The sequence below is a fragment of the Salmo salar genome, chromosome 18 (genome assembly GCF_965601325.2).
Source record: "Salmo salar chromosome 18, fSalSal1, whole genome shotgun sequence".
In the NCBI taxonomy this organism is placed as follows: Eukaryota; Metazoa; Chordata; class Actinopteri; order Salmoniformes; family Salmonidae; genus Salmo; species Salmo salar.
Genome location: NC_138308.1, coordinates 23,321,120 through 23,342,573, shown reverse-complemented (window position 1 = coordinate 23,342,573; position 21,454 = coordinate 23,321,120). Strand labels below are relative to the sequence as shown.

Genomic DNA, 21,454 nt, shown 5'->3' with positions numbered 1-21,454 from the left:
TTGGTGAGTGCTAAACTTGCCGGGTGTCTAAATAGCTAGCCCGTGATGCCTGGGCTATGTACTTAGAATATTGCAAAATGTGCTTTCACCAAAAAGCTATTTTAAAATCGGACATATCGAGTGCATAGAGGAGTTCTGTATCTATAATTCTTAAAATAATTGTTATGCTTTTTGTGAACGTTTATCGTGAGTAATTTAGTAAATTCTTAGTGAATTCGCCGGAAGTTTGCGGGAGGTATGCTAGTTCTGAACGTCACATGCTAATGTAAAAAGCTGGTTTTTGATATAAATATGAACTTGATTGAACAAAACATGCATGTATTGTATAACATAATGTCCTAGGGTTGTCATCTGATGAAGATCATCAAAGGTTAGTGCTGCATTTAGCTGTCTTCTGGGTTTTTGTGACATTATATGCTAGCTTGAAAAATGGGTGTCTGATTATTTCTGGCTTGGTACTCTGCTGACATACTCTAATGTTTTGCTTTCGTTGTAAAGCCTTTTTGAAATCGGACAGTGTGGTTAGATAAAGGAGAGTCTTATCTTTAAAATGCTGTGAAATAGTCATATGTTTGAAAAATTGACGTTTTTGTATTTTTGAGGAATTTGTAATTCGCGCCACGCCTATCATTGGATATTGGAGCAGGTGTTCCGCTAGCGGAACGTCTAGATGTAAGAGGTTAATGATGATAAGCCATAACATATGTCACTGAAGTGTTCCCTGCCCTATTAAGGTCATGCTTTTGGCCACATCATTTCCCCTCAATGAACAGTATGAAACAGGCCTCTCACACAGTTCTGAAAGATTACTTAAGAAAAGGCAAATTATTTATGAAAAGTTATGTTACTTCCCCATATGATTCAAACTACCATAAGTAATAGCAATCCATCATGTAAACAGCTTTCCAACTGCAGCCATTTCCATTTTAATACCAGAACTTGAATATACAGTCATTTTTCTTGATTATAGCTCCCCTCTTGAGAAATAAACAACATAGGAGAATGTTCATTTCATATTTTCTATACACTGGACTATGCAACTAAGAACTTGACTGTCTATATCATGCAGATAGGCAACTTCTGCTTTATTAGAAAGAGGTTAAATCAATATTTACGCCACATGATGGTAGGGTATTGATAATATCCTCAGGACTCCCTTCAGGTAGAATTATATGACACTGGACACCCACTCAGATATAAATGGAAACAAAAATCCATTATTTTTGAACGAGCATAATGGACTTTAACATCTTGGGGAAGTAAATTGTTTTTTTCTCTCAGAATGGTGAAGGCTGAAACTAATGGATGCCAAAGGTTGATTTCCACAATGTCTGCATTTTTTTTATCTGTGTGTCTTTTTTACTCCCTTTAGGTCAGCCTCTCCCCAGGTTACAGCGTGCAAGATGATGAATACCACATGTTATACAGTGAGATAGAGATTGACCTTGTCTTATCATGTTTTATTGAGGCCAAAGGGGGTGCTGAGACAGAGAGAGAGAGAGAGAGAGAGAGAGAGAGAGAATGAAATAGAGATGTGGGGAAACTGGGAGAGAAAGAGGTAGAGAGTGGTATGATATTCAGTAGTGCATGTGGAAAGACAGTAAGAGAGATACAGAGAGAGACACAGAAACAGAAAGAGAGGTAGAGTGAAAGAGAGAGAGAGAGGGCGAGAGAGGTAGAAAGGGGTATGAGAGAGAGTTTGATACAAAAGGAGACGAGAGTCAAAATAATATCAGAATATTGAAGGGGAAAAATACAAAGCACAGAGGGCGACACATGAAACCATTCTGAAGAATGTACAGATGTAGAATCTTAATTTGAGCCAGTTTTCTACAGCCAGAAAATAATCCTGCAGCAACAGGAAAAGTTAATTATTATGTGGATTATAATTAATGGCCATTTTTGTTGGGTTTGATTTTATTTTTAATTCTGAAATTACAAATACACTACAAGTTTTACATTTCTTGCATGCAGGAAATATCTCCTGCAACAGGATGATTACATTAAGATCCATCTGTAGAAAAAAGGACAACTAGAGAATCTCTGCAAGAAGGAGTGGGGGAGAGAGCAGAGGGCAAAGGAGGATGAGATGTAAGGCAATGATAGATCGCTCAATGGCAGGCTCAATTTGTCATGATGTTATTGTGAAGAAAAGGGAATTGAAGAGTCACATACAGGGGCACTGGGAGAGGACAGGAGGTCAACGGTGGCTGCTCTACAGTCAGAGAGGAGGAATGATAAGAGTGAACAGTAACCAAGATAAATTCCTGGAACCCCTTTGACCAAGACAGGCATCACCGCAGCCACCTTTGCCCCAATCCACAGGGTCCTTTTGGGTCTTCACAGCTTCACATTGCCCTGAACTCTATGGATTTCCTGGGAAATTTAGCACCGCTGGTTGGATCTGATCGCATCCATTGGTTGCATCTCATCACCAAGAAAAAATGGTGCATCTTTGTGTACAAGAAAATCAAAAGGCGAGTAGGTGGTGAGCAACGTACTATTCATTCATTCTTGTCTGAATGAAAATGTGTTCATATCCACACTGGAAACAACCACAAGCCAATACAATGTGTATGTGCTGAGCTTGTATTTACTTTATAACTGCACTGAGATCTGAGTTACTAGTCCCATTCTTGAGACAGGGCTAATTCTACAATCAACGTGCCCTTCATTCAAAAAGTATTTAGTAGAAATTAATATATACATACAGTACAAAGGTCAGCTGGAAGGCTAGCACAATTTCTGTAATGGATATTCAGGGAGAAAAAGGTGTAGATTCCCTGACAGAGCGCAGCATGTGTTTATTTCGCCTTCGCACAAGGCAGGAATCGTGGTCACAGGCAGGCAATGGTCATACACAGGTAGGCAAACAGGCAGGTGAATCAAAACTAGGACTGAAAGCTATAACTCGTTCTCGCAAACGAGCTAGGAAAAGGCTGAGTAGAGTCAAAATGAACAGTACCACACAAAGGCACAAACAGAATGAACTGAACTTAATAAGGAGCTGATGAGAGACCAGGTGAGTAACTAACACAGGTGAAATCAATGAACAAAAATGAAAGCCAGGGCTACGTGTGGCTCAGTTGGTACAGCATGGTGTTTGCAACGCCAGGGTTGTGGGTTCTATTCCCACGGGGGACCAGTACGGGGAAAAAATGTATCAAATGTATGCATTCACTACTGTAAGTCGCTCTGGATAAGAGCGTCTGCTAAATGACTAAAATGTAAACACAAAGAAACAGGGCTAAGTTCAAGAACACAATGAAACACAACACAAGATTGACTAAGAAAATAAATACAGAACCTTACAATTTCATGCATGAGTGTAAGGTATTTTTCACACCCTAGATTCAACATTCATCTAAGAATTAATAACTTTTTGATATATGTTTCTAATTTACATCCCTCTTAAGTGGGATTTGTTAATGTTGATCAATATAAATAATGAACAGACAAATGTGTGCTGCCCTGGTTTTCATAATATGTTGTAGATATTTGGAAAGATGAATTTGGAAGTCATGATGAGCTAACATTAAACGTAAGCAGTGTCCCTTTGCATTAAAAGAAAAAAACACATCTTATGTATAATTAAGGGAGATCCAACACTGAGTGGATGTATACAATAATGAAATAATATATCCTCCTTAAAAAGGATTAAAACTCTCAACTGAGGCTCACATAATATCTTCTGGGATAACAAAATATCCCCATGTTGATTCTGCTGCAATAGCAAAACCAGCGCAAAACCAGCATGGGGACATGCTAGGTTGCATTGCAATTGAGTTGGATTTGAGTCTTCTGTTCAATGTCTAACACTTACCTTGCTATTGTAGCGCTACTTTATGTGCCCAAAATGATGAGTTCCCTTCCTCCAAGTGACGCCACTTAAGCAATCAACACCAGCGACCTTCATTATCATTGTGGCTAGTCTAATTGAGATAGAGACTATTTTTGGATAGCTATGCTGAGACATATACTTGTGTTTAAAATGCTAGTGCTGAAAACAGAATTGGAAATACTTAATTATAGTTGTACACTTTGATTAACACTGTGGGCAGGGTTGCAGCTGGGTAGTAGTGATGGATCATGGGAAGAGCGGTGGGCGGATTGTGCTTGGAAACAGATTTTTGGTGCCATCACTGTGTTCTGTGTTGAGGCAATGAATCATCCGGTGATAACAAACACAAGTCATGTCCAGCCCTTTCCATCTCACATCAGTAGATTCAGGAAGGTCCAAAGGTAAAAGGTTACCATCTGTGACACTGGGGAGAGTGGATTACCATCTGTGACACTGGGGAGAGTGGATTCTTGGACTCTGGGGAGAGAATGGACACTAGGGAGAATGGCTAAAGTGACAATAGATGGAAGAGGTGAGTCACCCCTTCCATCTATTGTCACTTTAGCCATTCTCCTAGTCTCCATTCTCTCCCCAGAGTCTAGAGTCTAGATAAGAGTGGTTAAGGTTTATTATAATGAGAATGTTAACACTACGGAAGTTGATGATAAAGTTAGAAGTGACACACTGGGGAGAGGGTAGACATTAAGCAAAGGGAAAGATAGGGATATCAATACCACAGACTGATACCACAGTAAATATTAAGAATACAGTAGATGTTGGACAGAGGGAGTAATTATCTCAGCAGGGATAGATCTTTTGACAGGGATAAAATTGGGTTGATGGACCCTTGGGCAAGATGACACAGTGCTACTGTAAGGCTGTAGTCATGCTCTTAAAGGGATAGTTCACCCAATTTACAAAATAACATGTTGGTGTCCTTACCCTGTAAGCGGTCTATGGAAAATGTATGAAAACAATCCATACCTTTGAAGGATTATTTTATGAAAGTCGTTATTTTATGTTTCACTGTTGGTTAGTAAAAAAGTGTGTGGAATCATTTGTTTGGAATGGCAATAGTTTTTGAGTATTTACCTAGCTATCAATCACCTTGAATCACATTGAATACAATGTTGCCCGGTTGGAATATTATCGCTATTTTATGAGAAAAGTAGCAATAAAATTGATTTTAAACCGTGTTTGACATGCTTCTAAGTACGGTAATGGAATATTTTTAATTTTTTTGTCACGAAATGCGTTCGCACGTCACCGTTTGGATAGTTACCTGAACGCATTAACAAAACAACGGTATTTGGATATAGCTATGGATTATTTGGAACCAAAACAACATTTGTTGTTGAAGTAGAAGTCCTGGGAGTGCATTCTGATGAAGAACAGCAAAGGTAATCCAATTTTTCTAATAGTAATTCAGAGTTTAGGTGACCCCGAAGTTGGCGGATGTCAAAATAGCTAGCCGTGATGGCTGAGCTATGTACTCAGAATATTGCAAAATGTGCTTTCGCCAAAAAGCTATTTTAAAATCGGACATAGCGATTGCATAAAGGAGTTCTGTATCTATAATTCTTAAAATAATTGTTATGTATTTTGTCAATGTTTATCGTGAGTAATTTTGTAAATTCACTGGAAGTTTTCAGTGGGTATGCTAGTTCTGAACATCACATGCTAATGTAAAAAGCTGTTTTTTGATATAAATATGAACTTGATTGAACAAAACATGCATGTATTGTATAACATAATGTCCTAGGAGTGTCATCTGATGGAGATCATCAAAGGTTAGTGTTGCATTTAGCTGTGCTTTGGGTTTATGTGACATATATGCTTGCTTGGAAAATGGCTGTGTGATTATTTGTGTCTATGTACTCTCCTAACATAATCTAATGTTTTGCTTTCGCTGTAAAGCCTTTTGGAAATCGGACAACGTGGTTCGATTCAGGAGAAGTGTATCTATAAAATGGTGTAAAATAGTCCTATGTTTGAGAACTTTGAATTATGACATTTTGTGGTTTTAAATTTGGCGCTCTGATTTGTCACTGGCTGTTGAATAGTGTGGGACGATTTCGTCCCACCTCCCCTTGAGAGGTTAACGACCGTTCCACAGGTGCATGTTCATTAATTTGTTATGGTTCATTGAAAAAGCATGGGAAACAGTGTTTAAACCCTTTACAATGAAGATCTGTGAAGTTATTTGAATTTTTACGAATTATCTTTGAAAGACAGGGTCCTGAAAAACAGACGTTTCTTTTTTTGTTGAGTTATATATATATATATATATATATATATATATATATATATAATATATTGAGGGAGTGTAACTGTCAAAAGCTATCTATTGCTATCCCTTCAGGAAGGGAGAGGAGGGTGGATGGTGTATAGTTCCCCTGGGTTGTCATGTCAGTGGCTCTGAGTCTCAGCTAGACAAGTCATCACCGCTGTCCGTCTACAAAGCAGCTCGTAATAGCATATCAAAGTGATCGCTTTTAAATCACAGAACACAATCACTTCACAGTCCTTGGCATCAATACATCATTTAGAGCAAGGACATACTTGTTTATTGCAACTTGGATAACATTTCAACTATGGTTTAAAACATCAGTGACTTATCAATTTTCCTCTTGATAAGTAAAGATTTTTTCTAAAGAAGTAGTCATCCACCATCTTGACAAAGTAACAGACATAAATGATTCTTGAGGGCCCTGAGACATTGAATGTATTTCTCCGTGTGTCAAGGCTCAGGAACTGCCTGCAAAGATCATTTCAGTCCATGGTAATGTCAACTTGCATGCAGCAACTCTGTATCCTTTGAAGTCATGAGCATCACAACTGTCAACTGTCTCACGTTATTATTTATCCTGCCTGTTACTTATTTATGTTTTACAGTGACTTAACTATGACATCACACAATCTTGAGAATATTCCAATGATGAATAGGATGAATCATCCAAAAATGACATTACCTTGACAAGCCAAGGAGGTTATTTATATTGTATCCCCCCAAAGAAAGCCAGATATTGAAAATGTTACAATTTATCACGGGACATTAGGAAACTACAACCACCGTACTGTAATCCACTACTGCCAGTCAAGGTCATCAAGATAGGAGACAATTTATTACCTCCAAGGTTTGAAATTCCAGGCGCTTCTCTAAAGCCCCACAGTGGCTACTGACAATCTGAGAATCTCTACCTGCCTGCTTGAAGTCTGTTCTTATGTATGATAATAGTAAACCATTATGGAAAAGCAACTGGTTGTACCATATTGTGGCACTTTTAATCTGGGTGTACCGTATAGTGGCACTTTTAATCTGGGTGTATCGCACTGTGGTGTTTTCTGACTAAATGAGACACCGACAAAGACTCTCTCCCAAAGCACATTAACACTATCAGTCCCGAGATTCCAGCAAAAATTGGCTTTTCATTTATCTGACTTTCATTCATCTGCATGTCCAGCCCTTATATTTAGCCTAACAATGAGGTGTTTTACCATTTTATTTTCAGAACAACCAGGGCTACAAGTAGAACACAAAACATTTTGACATAAATAGTTGCATAAATTAGTTTTATTGACAAATGCCAATACAAAATAAGGTCTGCCAAAGTATAAACCTAATAAAAATGCATTTATATGAGTGCTGTAAGTACATGAATTATTTGCTAAACGGGAAATTAATATCCAACTAGTCAGACAAATGTGTGAAGGTTGTGAGTTTATTACAGTATTATAAACACTATGTCATGTGATTTCCAATTATCTTCTATGTAGAACAACCCCTTACCTTATAATGACTTGTGTTACATGTGCTTGTTCGTGAGAGTCTCATATTTTCATAGATAGCTTTTAATAGTTTGTAGCTCAAACCATTTGAACTCAATAGACATTTTTGTATAAAAGACCCGGCCCCCTTCGGGATCCGCCCTTGTCTCAAAAAATACTGCTCTAGGTCAGCCCCATTAATCACACAGACTTGGTATCTATGGGTGCAGAAGAAATAGGCAAATCCAATGTTTAACACTAGAACCGCATGGCCTTTCAGCCTGTAAGTACCCGCGGGAGAACGTTGCCGGGAATACCATTTAGCAGACGCATCAGATGCATATCAACCTGCAGGGTGCGCAAACATACTGTAAGCACCAAGACTTGATAAATAGAGCATAAACAATTGTAAAGTATGAATTGCATGAGGAAATATATCCATGTAAAAGTATAACAACAATGGGTATTTGTTTAGATAGAGTCAAGGATATGTTTTGTATAATTCTACAAAGTCCTAGTGAAAAATGTATGCCTAAAGCCAATTTTCGACAGTTGTATATATGCTATCAGAAGAATAATTATTTGGTTGTGTTTATAAAGGTCTTAGGTAACATTAGAAAACTAAAAAACAACCATTTCAAAAAACAAAATAGTATTTTTATTAGTTTAAGTTACTCTACTGTAGGCTATAAGTAAAACAGAAAACCACTAGTTCAACTCCATCACAAAGAAGTCCATTATAATTTTGTTTTCGCAGGTCTAAAGACACATTGTGGAAATAAGAAAATTTGTTTAAAAGAAAACAAAATAGTGATTATTACGTTTATTATGTTACTAGTCTGCTTGTTAAGCTGAGCAATGCTGCCACATGAGTGGTCATGTGCTGAACGCATGGACAGCGCAGATATTCTTGGAAAAAGTGACATTTGGAAATAGAGCTGCACCTCTTAATTTAGAGAGTTATTTTACAAAGGTAAGTGTCATAGAAACTGCAGAATATGCTCTTTCTAATACTATACAGAAATCTAAATGTTTTACCTGCATGTGACTCTGAAAGACGATTTGATAAAGTGATGCTCCTTTCCCTGCATCTGTCAATTATAAGATGCACCCATCTCTTCATGTACAATTTGACAACTGATAATACTGTCACTCATTAGACTATTGTCAATTTAATATTGTCTAAAGGCTAACTCTTATTTTGTGTGAAATTAGTTTCAATATAGTTTGGTGAAGTTTCAATGGGCCAGCTGTGCAGGCTAACTGGTATTGTTTGTTTCCCCTTGTGTAAAGGGGTGCGTAACTGGTGGCAGGGAAGTCAGATGCAGGAGAGCAGAACTAGGTAGTAGCCGGAGCAGTTTAATCCAAAAACAGAATATGGGTACAAAAAACCTGACGCACACCAGTAAACAAGTGCACAAGCACTTACAACAAACAATCCCACACAAAGACATGGGGGGGAACAGAGGGTTAAATACACAACAAATAATGAGGGAAATGGAAACCAGGTGTGTAGGAAAACAAGACAAAACAAATGGAAAATGAAAAGTGGATCGACAATGGCTAGAAGACCAGTGACGCCGACCACCAAACGCTGCCCGAACAAGGAGAGGAAACGACTTCGGTGGAAGTCGTGACACCTTGCTCATCAACTTGGATAGAGTCACGGATGTTTTGCATTATTCTAAAGGCCTACTGCAACATGCAGCTTGTTTTTGTTTCCCTTACAATAAATGTGATTAGTAATATCGTAACAGCTTCTTTTAACAAAGTAAAATGTAAAAGAGAACGGTATCAACCCGCAAGGCACGCAATCAAATTATTAACATGAGTGCCAACGATGATAAATAAGCATAATACTTATCATTACACTATGGTTGTATCATGATTACACCTCTTTACCCTCCTTATTCAGTTAGGCCTCATTTAAATGTCATTGTGAAGTAACGTGCACAATTATCACCCATTCATCCATTTGTCATTCATTTAGTGGACTGGTTTTGTATTATTCTAAAGGCCTACTGCAACAAGTAGCATGTTTTCATTTCCTTTACGATACATTTGATTAGTAATAGAGTTATAGTAAATAAAACAGTCCCGTAACAGCTCATTTTTGCAAAGTAAAACATAAAAGAAAATTATATCAACTCGAGTGATCAAATTATTTGCTATAAACATGAGCCCCAGAGCTGATAAATAGGCCTAACACAAACTCATCATTATACTATTGTCTTTAAAAATTAAATCAACCTCTTTACCCTCCTAATCATTAACTAAGGCCTAATTTAAATTAAAATGTGAAGTAACGTTCACAATTACTGCCCACCATTTGTCATTCATTCAGTGAGGAGAGAGAGACACATTAGAGCCTGGCTGGTACTAACATCCTACAACGCGTTGTCTTGGCGGGTTAAATTGGGAATAGCTGTAGGAAAAAAACTGCTGAAAAGACTCAAATTACTCTTCTGTTTGTGATTTCAAAATTCTGACAAATGAGCAATGTAAAATACAAACATTTAGGAAGTCAAGAAAGGAGGACATTGCTTTTTTGAGGGGAGATTTTAATTTTTTTACAAAATCAAATATCAGTGGCCATTGGCCTATAGAGCTTTTAGTGTTAAAAGGGATTAGAAATCTGCACTATTTAATCTCAAAATACACAATCTGAAAACACAATTTGGTTCAGTGGTTAACTGTTTACCATAGCCATATGCTTTACTTCCATAATGTAGCTGTGGTCTAAGCTGCTGTGGCACAAACATGAAAAATGCAACTGTGAATGAAAACGATCAAACAATTTCAGATTTTAGAAAACAGTTGAGACATTACAATAACGTTCAGGGGTATACACTGAGTGTACACAACATTAAGAATACCTGCTCTTTCCATGACAGACTGCCCAGGTGAATCCAGGTGAAAGCTATGATCCCTTATTGATGTAATTCGTTAAATCCACTTCAATCAGTGTAGATGAAGGGGAGGAGACAGGTTAAAGAAGGATTTTTAAGCCTTGAGACAATTGAGACATGGATTATGTACAGTATGTGTGCCATTCAGAGGGTGAATGGGCAAGATAAAATATTTAAGTGCCTTTGAACGGGGTATGGTAGTAGGTGCCAGGCGCACCGGTTTGTGTCAAGAACTGCAATGCTGCTAGGTTTTTCACTATCAACAGTTTCCTGTGTGTATCAAGAATGGTCCGCCACCCAAAGGACATCCAGCAAACTTTACACAACTGTGGGACATGTGCCTTGTAGAGTCCATGCCCCGACGAATTGAGGCTAAATATTAGGAAGTTGTTCTTAATATTTTGTAATTATATTATTTTTTCAGTTTGGAGTGAATTCTGATTCTCATGGCCAATCCTATGGTTGTGAAATGGGAGAGAACATTATTTTTGATTCATCTATAGCAAGGTGGTGGGAATTTTCAGTGTAACTCTAAGGATGATAAAGACATCCATATTAAACATCAATAAGGTTTCATAACTTTTTCCAGGTTAAAAAACAGCTTTGAGCATGTAGGGTTACTCAGAAGCCATATCACCATGCAGCATTTACAGTGATACAGCGTCTGCAGAATTTAGGGCATTCGTGGAGCAAAGCTGTTGAGCAGGAAGTTGTCAAGGAAGTGAGTTTGTGTTTAAACAGGAACTCCCGCCCCCATCTACCGTCAACCAATTATGTCAATGTGGAGCTATACGGAGCCCTCCGCATTGTTACAAAATTTGGGAGGCGCACTGTGATGCGGTATGGAGCTACATTTGGCCTCTGCATGCCTCAAGAGGCTCCACAATTGCGCCACACCCTCCATACGGAGCCTCTGACCACATTTTTGATCAATCATAAATTGTCTTTAACCCATAAGAGTCTAAGCCCTGTCTAAGCCAATACAAAAGTATTGAATAACAGATGTACTACATGGAACAACAGGTAGTCCCCCCCAAAAAATATAAAGGAAGTTTGTTCTGAAATGTCTGTCCTATACCTGAGAGATAAAGGAAAGATGTATCTATCCCCTTATTTTTGGCACTAAACAGTCTAAGCCCTGTATATGCTGGGTGGGTGGGGAGGGGGAGTTCTACTAAGCTATATGGAATTGTTTTAAGAAGGTTATACCAAGGATCATTTTGCTATTTGATTTTGCATTTTAAGACCCCTTGAAGTATCAAAAACAAATATAAACAAATTGCTTAATGAAACATTTTATTTGTCCTTACTGTTATTAGCCCATACAAATGCATTGAATAACAGATTAACTGTATGGAACAACATTCCCCCAACAAATATCTAAAGGAAGTTTGTTCTGAAGTGTCTGTCCTATATATGAAATATTTTTTTTTACATGTATTTAACCCTTTATTTTCGGGTAGTGAACTGAAGTTGGGAACTACAGTCCTACAGTATGATAGCATTAGCCTTATGAGCATCTGCAAATCAACCCTTGAACTTGTGCATCTGAAGTAGAGAATAGCTTAACTCACACATTGTTTACATATTGTTCAGCTATATGTTCTCAATTTAAAAACAATACCGGTAGACAAGGTGTATGAGGCTAATCATTATACTAGATTGTGTACATGCCTTGTGCTGACATGAAATTGTTTGTACATAAGATAGCCCTATTTGATAAAAGTCCAAATCCATATTATTGCAAGAACAGTTCAAATAAGCAAAGAGAAATGACAGTCCATCATTACTTTAAGACATGAAGGTCAGTCAATACGGAAAATGTCAAGAACTTTGAACGTTTCTTCAAGTGCAGTCGCAAAAAACCATCAAGCGCTATGATGAAACTGGCTCTCACGAGGACCGCCACAAGTATGGAAGACCCAGAGTTACTTCTGCTGCAAATGATAAGTTCATTAAAGTTACCAGCCTCAGAAATTGCAGCCCAAATAAATGCCTCACAGAGTTCAAGTAACAGACATCTCAACATCAATTGTTCAGAGGAGACTGCGTGAATCAGGCCTTCATGGTCAAATTGCTGTAAATAAACCACTACTAAAGGACACCAATAATAAGAAGAGAATTGCTTGGGCCAAGAAACACGAGCAATGGACATTAGACCGGTGGAAATGTGTCCTTTGTTCTGGAGTCCAAATGTTTGATTTTTGGTTCCAACTGCCGTGTCTTTGTGGGACGTGGTGTGGGTGAACGGATGATCTCCGCGTATGTATTTCCCATCGTAAAGCATGGAGGAGGTGTTATGGTGTGGGGGTGGTTTGCTGGTGAAACTGTCTGTGATTTATTTAGAATTCAAAGCACACTTAACCATCATGGCTACCACAGCATTCTGCAGCGATACACCATCCCATTTGGTTTGGGCTTAGTGGGACTATCATTTGTTTTTCAACAGAACAATGACCCAACACACCTCCAGGCTGTGTAAGGGCTATTTTACCAAGAAGGAGAGTGATGGAGTGCTGCATCAGATGACCTGGCAGTATGTGCAAAGCTGTCATCAAGGCAAAGGGTGGCTATTTGAAGAATCTCAAATATAAAATATATTTTGATTTGTTTAACACTTTTTTGGTTACTACATGATTCCTTATGTGATATTCCGTAGTTTTGATGTCTTCACTATTACTCTATAATGTAGAAACTATTAAAAATAAAGAAAAACCCTTGAATGAGTAGGTGTTCTAAAACTTTTGACCGGTAGTGTACATGTGTACATAAATAAATGACTGTGAAACTATGTTTCTGTTAAGTCAGTAGTTATTGCTGCAACCTTCATTCGGTTTAAGGGTGCACCTTGTCATGCTGACAAGGTCAAGGTGCTCTTTTCTCAAACGGCACAACAGAATCATTCAGATTGACCAAGTCATAGCATATGACAACCATTTTGTCTAACTGAGGGATGTCTCCTGTCATATCTGGAAAATGACAAAGTAGTAGAAGTAGAAACTGATGCTGCTGCAGCATCGTTCATCTTCACAGTCGACATTGGTGTCTTGATAGAGGTCAGCTGGTTAACCTACAGAACATAAACAAAAGCATACCTGATGTTTGAATATCACTTCTTCATCTCACCTACAGTATACCATTGTTTAATTCATTCAGGTATTTTAGTGTCATATAAAGATTCAATATATTGTTGGGCTGGAACAAACAATAGTCAACACAGGAGATTGTCATATCCCATTGAGGCCTTTGTCCTTTGCTGTAATGTCCATACCGTTTCCTTCCTCTTATGAATGAAGTTCTCAACAAATTATAATTAGGTCAGTGCCACTGGAGTTTTTTTGGACAATAATGGTGCTTTCAAGACAACTGGGAACTTTCAAATCATGACGTTAGTGATTTTCAGGTCAGAAAGTCAGAGCTCTAGAAAAATGCCTGAGTTTCCGACTTGGAATTCCGAGTTGGATGGCCATTGATTTAAAAAAATATTTATTCAGTCTGAGCTTGTTTTTGTCCCCGTGTTCCCAGTTGTTTTGAACGCACTGAAGTCGGAAGTCTAGATTTCCGAGTTCCCAGTTCTTTTGAACGTGGCATATTGTCCTCTTCCGGCCTAGATGGACGTCATATTGTACAATTTGTGTCCCCTTTCGTAGACCTAGATTAGATGGTTGCATTCAAGACAAGGTCGTTTATATTGATCTGTTTGTCAGTGTCAGCAGAGTAGGACTAGGCTACCGCATGATTTGTCATATTAAAAATATTCTGCTAATGTCTCCAGTCATATCAAGTGTAGTAGAATTGCATGAAATGTGTTTATCAAAAGCCACATTTTTCCAGGTCAAAGAAAAAAGAAATGTATCTGATATAGCCTATAGGCCTATGCCACTATGGGCTCAGCCATGCACAGTGATTAGAGTTATATAAGTTATATATAAGCCTAATAAATTATAACTATCCAATCTACTCATCACATTAGGAATAGTAAGCTTTCATTAGTCTGCAAATGTGATGATAGATGCATGCAATGTTTAATATAAAGGTATGGTGAAAAAATTGCTTCCCCAAAACTTGAAACTCACGCGTCGCCTATGAGAGAGACGCATGCTAATAGCTAGACTACAAGCTATTTAGCTAGCTAGCTAATGTTGGCTAACTTAGTCTTGTTGTTAACACCTGGTTAGCATAACAGCTAACAGCTCGAAATTGATTAGACTTACCAGTGATGAAATGATCAGAGCAGACCCTGTACTGACCGCTGTCTGGGTTCAGGTCTTGACAGGCAAAAAGGTTTCTTCGCTTTTCTGACAGTTCTTGAGTTATCTCCTTGGTGTTTCATGATTGCGGGTAATCTGTAAAAACACTTTTTCCACATTGTCTTTCCTGCCTTGTTAGAGCAGTCAAATACTGCACAGAAATTGACCAACTAGTGAATAGACTAGTTTTAGGCACTGTTATCAGCAGCTTGGAGTAGCAACTCAGCTGTTGTCATTTGAAGAATTGATGTGGTGGTCTTCCCTCTTTAGAGTGGAATCACCATGACAACATTCCCATTTCAAATCACGTAGCCATGGTTATGGTGTTGTTCATCCAATTGCATTACCATACGGTAACAGTATATTTTCATATTAGCTACTGTAATGTAATTACAGCAATCATTTTGCTAGGACTGTCTGGGATTGGTCTGAGTGGGGAGGGGAAAACTGAAAGCTACCTGTTATTGGCCGAGAGGTTTGGAACTCACATTCTCATTGGTCTATTAACAAATGTAACACCTGGTGATGTCACCAGGCAGGCCAAAGCTCCGTCCCACCAAAACTGGATGAAATTTCAGACGTTCTTTTCAAGCAGCTCTTACACTAAAAGGGCATTATCATTTTCACAATTTCACAGTATTATTCCAAACTCATAGTGTGGAAATATATATCAAACACAAGGAAATCCAGTTTTTGACTGCACTGGGCATTTAATGATTTTCTATATCATTAACATATTTGTTCCCTTGCTGGTTTACACATTATCATATTATAATTTGGCCTCTGGAGTGCTAGGTAAATGAAGGATGTGTGTTATTAATCTATGAGAGTGATTAAGGTTACGGGAACAACAGAAAAGGGTCTTACTGCTTATTTGTTAAGAGTAAAGAGTAGGAAAATACATATTATGCACTTGAGCATGCAGGTATGCACATATCCACTGAGATTTTGAGTTGTGGATCATGTCTCAAGGCAGGAAGCAGCTCACCTGTCAAAACAGTCATGAGCTACAAGACGGCAACTTTCTTTTTTTATGACCCCCAAAAGCCTCTAATTAATTGAAATGGAGATCAAATCACACACAATCTGCCTACACCTAGTAGTGAGAAAAACAGATGCTATGGAATTCACAGGGGGGAGATCAAAGGAGAGTGTCAAAACTTTAAAGCCATGGTGCATTCACATCTGTTTTGTAATTTATTAATATACGGTGCGTATGCTTAATTTTCAGGATGATAACCAGTTGAAATTCTTTCTGGGATATGTAGGGCATTCACCTGTTTCACTGTCCAGTTGGCCTGTTATACGGTACATCTCACTTCATCTCCACATTTCAACTCCCTCTGCTGGGTCATTTGAGATTTCCCCCAATCAAAATAACATCACCATTTGACCTTTCAGTTAATCCCAAACATAACAGACCACACCCCTCACCTGGTGGATGAACACCTGTGCTCCTCGGGGGCTCATGAGAAGCACGGCCCGCCGCAGCGTGTCCCGGTAGCGGTTGAGCTCCTCGGTCCGCATGGTGCTGAACAGGTTGGTGAACACCCTGCTCACGTTGCGGTCCACCCTCTGCAGAGACACGTCCAGACCCTGCCGAGACGCCTGGTCCAGGAATGTCTGCAGTCCACGGATGTCTGAAAGAGAAGCCGAGACAAACAGCTGAAAGTACAGCCAAAAAACACAGTTGAACTGATTAACTGATTATTTTATTACATTTTTGTTCACAACATTGACGTTTAGGTCCAAAAGGCCTTCCAGGAAAAATGACAGTCGTGCCTCCCTTCTCTAAAGGACATGGGACAGGTTTGTCAGTTCATTCTCTGCTCTGGCATGTTCAAGGCTATTTCAGTGGCAGTAATTGTGAAAAGCTTTCAGCGATCAGCATCAAACAGCTCTGCTTCCTTTTCTTATAAGCCAAAAATGTAATGTGTTTCAACAGGTGTTTGAATTTCTGATGTATACCTATACTACAATGCTTCAGTTTCAATACACAGATTTTCTCTGTTTGTAGGTTACAGCCAGTGAAGTTAGTGGCGGGTGTGCATCCCCCAGAGAAATGTGGAGGGAAGCCTCTCCAGAGATGTTGTGCAGAACAGGCAAATTAAAGGGGGAGGGAAGCCGGGATCTCCACCGAGAATTAACAAGCCAACAGCTGTAGCTGCAGCCATGCCAAATGTCAAACTGGATTTTTAAAGCGAGGTGAACCGTGCCATTTGAATAGAGTGTCTCACTCTGCACAGCGGGAATAGTGGCAATCTTCTCTGTGTGTGGGTTTGTGTTTTTTTCCTATTCTCTCTCGTTGCACCTCTAGAGGATTAATTAGTCATTCAAGACCCTCATCAGTGTTCAGAGCAGACAGTCCTCAGAGGTGGAGTCTCCACATGCACACACACATGTACGATCACACACATGCACGCACGCACGCACGCGCACACACACACACACACACACACACACACACACACACACACACACACACACACACACACACACACACACACACACACACACACACACACACACACACACACACACAGATGCATTGTATATCAGACAGCATAAAGCTGCATGCACAAATTCGCTAGAGAGGATAGAGAACTGACATGGCTAACATACACTCACCAGTCAGCCTATTAGGTACACTACCCTGTTCAAGAAAATGGATCGCTCCTACAGACAGTGACCGTGGCTTGCTATATAAAGCAGGCAGACAGGCATCAAGACATTCAGTTACTGTTCAATTGAATGTTAGAACGTGCAAAATGAGTGACCAAAGCGACTTTGAGCGTGGTATGATCGTCAGTGCCAGGCGTGACAGATCCAGTATCTCAGAAATGTCCGGCCTCCTGGGCTTTTCACACACGACAGTGTCTAGGGTTTACTGAGAATGGTGTGACAAACATCCAGCCAATGGCAGTCCTGTGGGAGAAAACAGCTCGTTGATGAGAGAGGTCAAAGGAAAATGGCAAGAATTGTGCAAGTTAACAGGCGAGCCACAAACAGACAAATAATGGTTCAGTACAACAGTGGTGCGCAGAAAGGCATCTCAAAACGCACAACTCGTCCGAAAGAGGCTATTGCAGCAGACCACCACGCTGGGTTCCACTCCTATCAGCTAATTTCCTGTTGCATCATGCTGATGGTGTAAGCAGTCCATGGACCCATCCTGCATGGTACAGGCTGGTGGCAGCGGTGTAGTGGTGTGGGGAATGTTTTCCTGGCACACTTTAGGTCCCATGATACCAATCGAGCAAAGTGTCTATCCCCCGAATAATTCTGGTTGTTCTGGAGGCAAAGGGGGTCCGACCCAGTACTAGATTCAACTGAGACTGCTCTTCTCTGTGTCACGGAGGCTCTCCGCACTGCTAAAGCTAACTCTCTCTCCTCTGCTCTCATCCTTCTAGACCTATCTGCTGCCTTTGATACTGTGAACCATCAGATCCTCCTCTCCACCCTCTCCGAGTTGGGCATCTCCGGCGCGGCCCACGCTTGGATTGCGTCCTACCTGACAGGTCGCTCCTACCAGGTGGTGTGGCGAGAATCTGTCTCCGCACCATGCGCTCTCACCACTGGTGTCCCCCAGGGCTCTGTTCTAGGCCCTCTCCTATTCTCGCTATACACCAAGTCACTTGGCTCTGTCATATCCTCACATGGTCTCTCCTATCATTGCTATGCAGACGACACACAATTAATCTTCTCCTTTCCCCCTTCTGATAACCAGGCGGCGAATCGCATCTCTGCATGTCTGTCAGACATATCAGTGTGGATGACGGATCACCAGCTCAAGCTGAACCTCGGCAAGACGGAGCTGCTCTTCCTCCCGGGGAAGGACTGCCCGTTCCATGATCTCGCCATCACGGTTGACAACTCCCTTGTGTCCTCCTCCCAGACTGCTAAGAACCTTGGCGTGATCCTGGACAACACCCTGTCGTTCTCCACTAACATCAAGGCGGTGACCCGATCCTGTAGGTTCATGCTCTACAACATTCGCAGAGTACGACCCTGCCTCACACAGGAAGCGGCGCAGGTCCTAATCCAGGCACTTGTCATCTCCCGTCTGGATTACTGCAACTCGCTGTTGGCTGGGCTCCCTGCCTGTGCCATTAAACCCCTACAACTCATCCAGAACGCCGCAGCCCGTCTGGTGTTCAACCTTCCCAAGTTCTCTCACGTCACCCCGCTCCTCCGCTCTCTCCACTGGCTTCCAGTTGAAGCTCGCATCCGCTACAAGACCATGGTGATTGCCTACGGAGCTGTGAAGGGAACGGCACCTCCATACCTTCAGGCTCTGATCAGGCCCTACACCCAAACAAGGGCACTGCGTTCATCCACCACTGGCCTGCTGGCCCCCCTACCTCTGAGGAAGCACAGTTCCCGCTCAGCCCAGTCAAAACTGTTCGCTGCTCTGGCACCCCAATGGTGGAATAAGCTCCCTCACGACGCCAGGACAGCGGAGTCAATCACCACCTTCCGGAGACACCTGAAACCCCACCTCTATAAGGAATACCTAGGATAGGATAAAGTAATCCTTCTAACCCCCCCCCCCCCCCCCCCTTAAAAGATTTAGATGCACTATTGTAAAGTGGTTGTTCCACTGGATATCATAAGGTGAATGCACCATTTTGTAAGTCGCTCTGGATAAGAGCGTCTGCTAAATGACTTAAATGTAAATGTAAATGTAGATGGGTGTACCTAATAAGTTGTATGTTGTTGTGTTCATACTGCTCAGGGCCACAAAGGGAAATTACAATAACAAGAAAACATTTGACCAAATTCATGCAGCAGACCGGCATACTGTGCACATCTGCTTTCTTCCTTGTGCTCTTTTGGGCAAAACTATAGGCCCATGTCTGGCCACAATAACCTCACTCACAATGAACAACTGCACATAACCTGGAGGAAAATTTCTGTTGTACTTTCCAAAATGTACTCTTCAGTCTTCATAGTTTAAAGACGTATTTTCTCCTGATCCCCAACTCATTTTGAAGCAAAAGTGTGGTGTTTTCGCTCTCTCTTTATCTCTCTCTCTCTTGCTTTCTCTCTCTGTCTGTCTCGAGTTTGCCTAGCCTATTGTGAAACAGGGAAAATAAGTTATTGGTTTCAAGATTTCCCTTGGTGAAAAAAACACTTCTGTTTTCATCTTGAAACCAGAGAATGAGAGTAAATGTAATGGTCTGGAAATGAGGCCTCAAGGACAATGGACAGGTTTACTCAAGTCATTCCCCAAGGCAAATGCATGGAGAATAACATAGCGTCAACTTTGGTCCTGCCTTTAAAAAAAGTTTTCAGTGGCATTTCTCTCATACCACCACAAAATTAATCCTGGATGAAAGGTGGCCATGCAACAGCTCAGGGTGAGGGCCCAGGCTAAGATGGCTGACACTGACTTCAAAGTTCCCGTGCTAAACCTAGGGCTGCCTTCCAGAGCACAGCTACACTATCCTGGCCATGGACAGGGGGCAGAAAAGAGGATTAATGGGGAATTATGGGTCAGATTTCTGGACATGTTTTCTCAAGCATCACTTCTGAATACAAATCTGGAATAAATATACTCCATCTCGGAGAGAGAATTCAAGGCCTTGCAGTGAATCTGCTATGAGGCTCAGTTTCATCACACAAAAAATATTAACTGAATAGGCTACCTTTTCTTGATTGTTTGGCAAAAAAATTTGACCAGAAGGTAGCGAGATGTTTTTACATGAGTTCATATAAGGTGTTTCTCAAACCAAGTATAAGATGTCTCTGCAGACCTATTGAAGTATGATAGGCATTATGCGTAATTCTGCATTATATCACAGTATGCACAAACACATTTAATAACCTTTGCTTATGATTCAATAAACTTGTGGTGAAAATAACTGCAGCATTATTTAGAAAACATTTGCTGCCATAACACCTTAATAAATAAAGTATCGTGGGCAGACGGAAAATAGCACTTGTATCGCATACAGTACATCTTGACGGAAATGTGTTCTATATGCATCAGCCTGTTGTGTACTGAGGCAAATGCCATTACAAAGATAAGCCCTCATCCTCCCCGTCCCTCTGTCAATCATGATATCAACCTCCATTTATGTAAATGCCGCCTAATTAGATTACTCAGACTCTAACTGACTTCAGTGCCTCTGATCAGACCTTGACATGCAAGGGCGGTGGAGGCCATGGCAACCTCATTGTGTGTGTGTGTGTGTGTGTGTGTGTGTGTGTGTGTGTGTGTGTGTGTGTGTGTGTGTGTGTGTGTGTGTGTGTGTGTGTGTGTGTGTGTGTGTGTGTGTGTGTGTGTGTGTGTGTGTGTGTGTGTTTGTACATAGGCGCATATGTGGGTGAACTTAAAGGGATAATCCACAGAAAATAAAAAAATCATGAAAATCCCGTCAATTTGGTGAAAGAAAATCACAAACACACATGCACTCATGTGCTCGCGCACATTACGCACACACACACGCGCACACACACACACACACACACACACACACACACACACACACACACACACACACACACACACGCGCATTGTAAATCAGACAGCATATAGCTGCATGAACAAATTCGCTAGAGACAATAGAGAACTGACAGTGCTAACATACATTGTTGTGTTCATACTGCTCAGGGCCACAATAACAAGAAAACACTTGACCAAACTCATGCAGCAGACCGACATAATGTGCACATCTGCTTTC

The 21,454-nt window shown here is 40.4% G+C and overlaps 1 protein-coding gene across 1 annotated transcript in view; it reads right to left on the bottom strand.

The window, feature by feature from the left end:
- LOC106577051 (glutamate receptor ionotropic, delta-1) overlaps window positions 1-21,454 on the bottom strand; it is a 354,069-nt gene that overhangs the window by 91,311 nt on the left and 241,304 nt on the right. Inside the window, exon 4 of the mRNA XM_014154750.3 lies at window positions 16,203-16,408. Within this exon, the coding sequence (XP_014010225.1) occupies window positions 16,203-16,408 (206 nt within the window). The remainder of the gene's footprint in view (window positions 1-16,202; window positions 16,409-21,454) is intronic.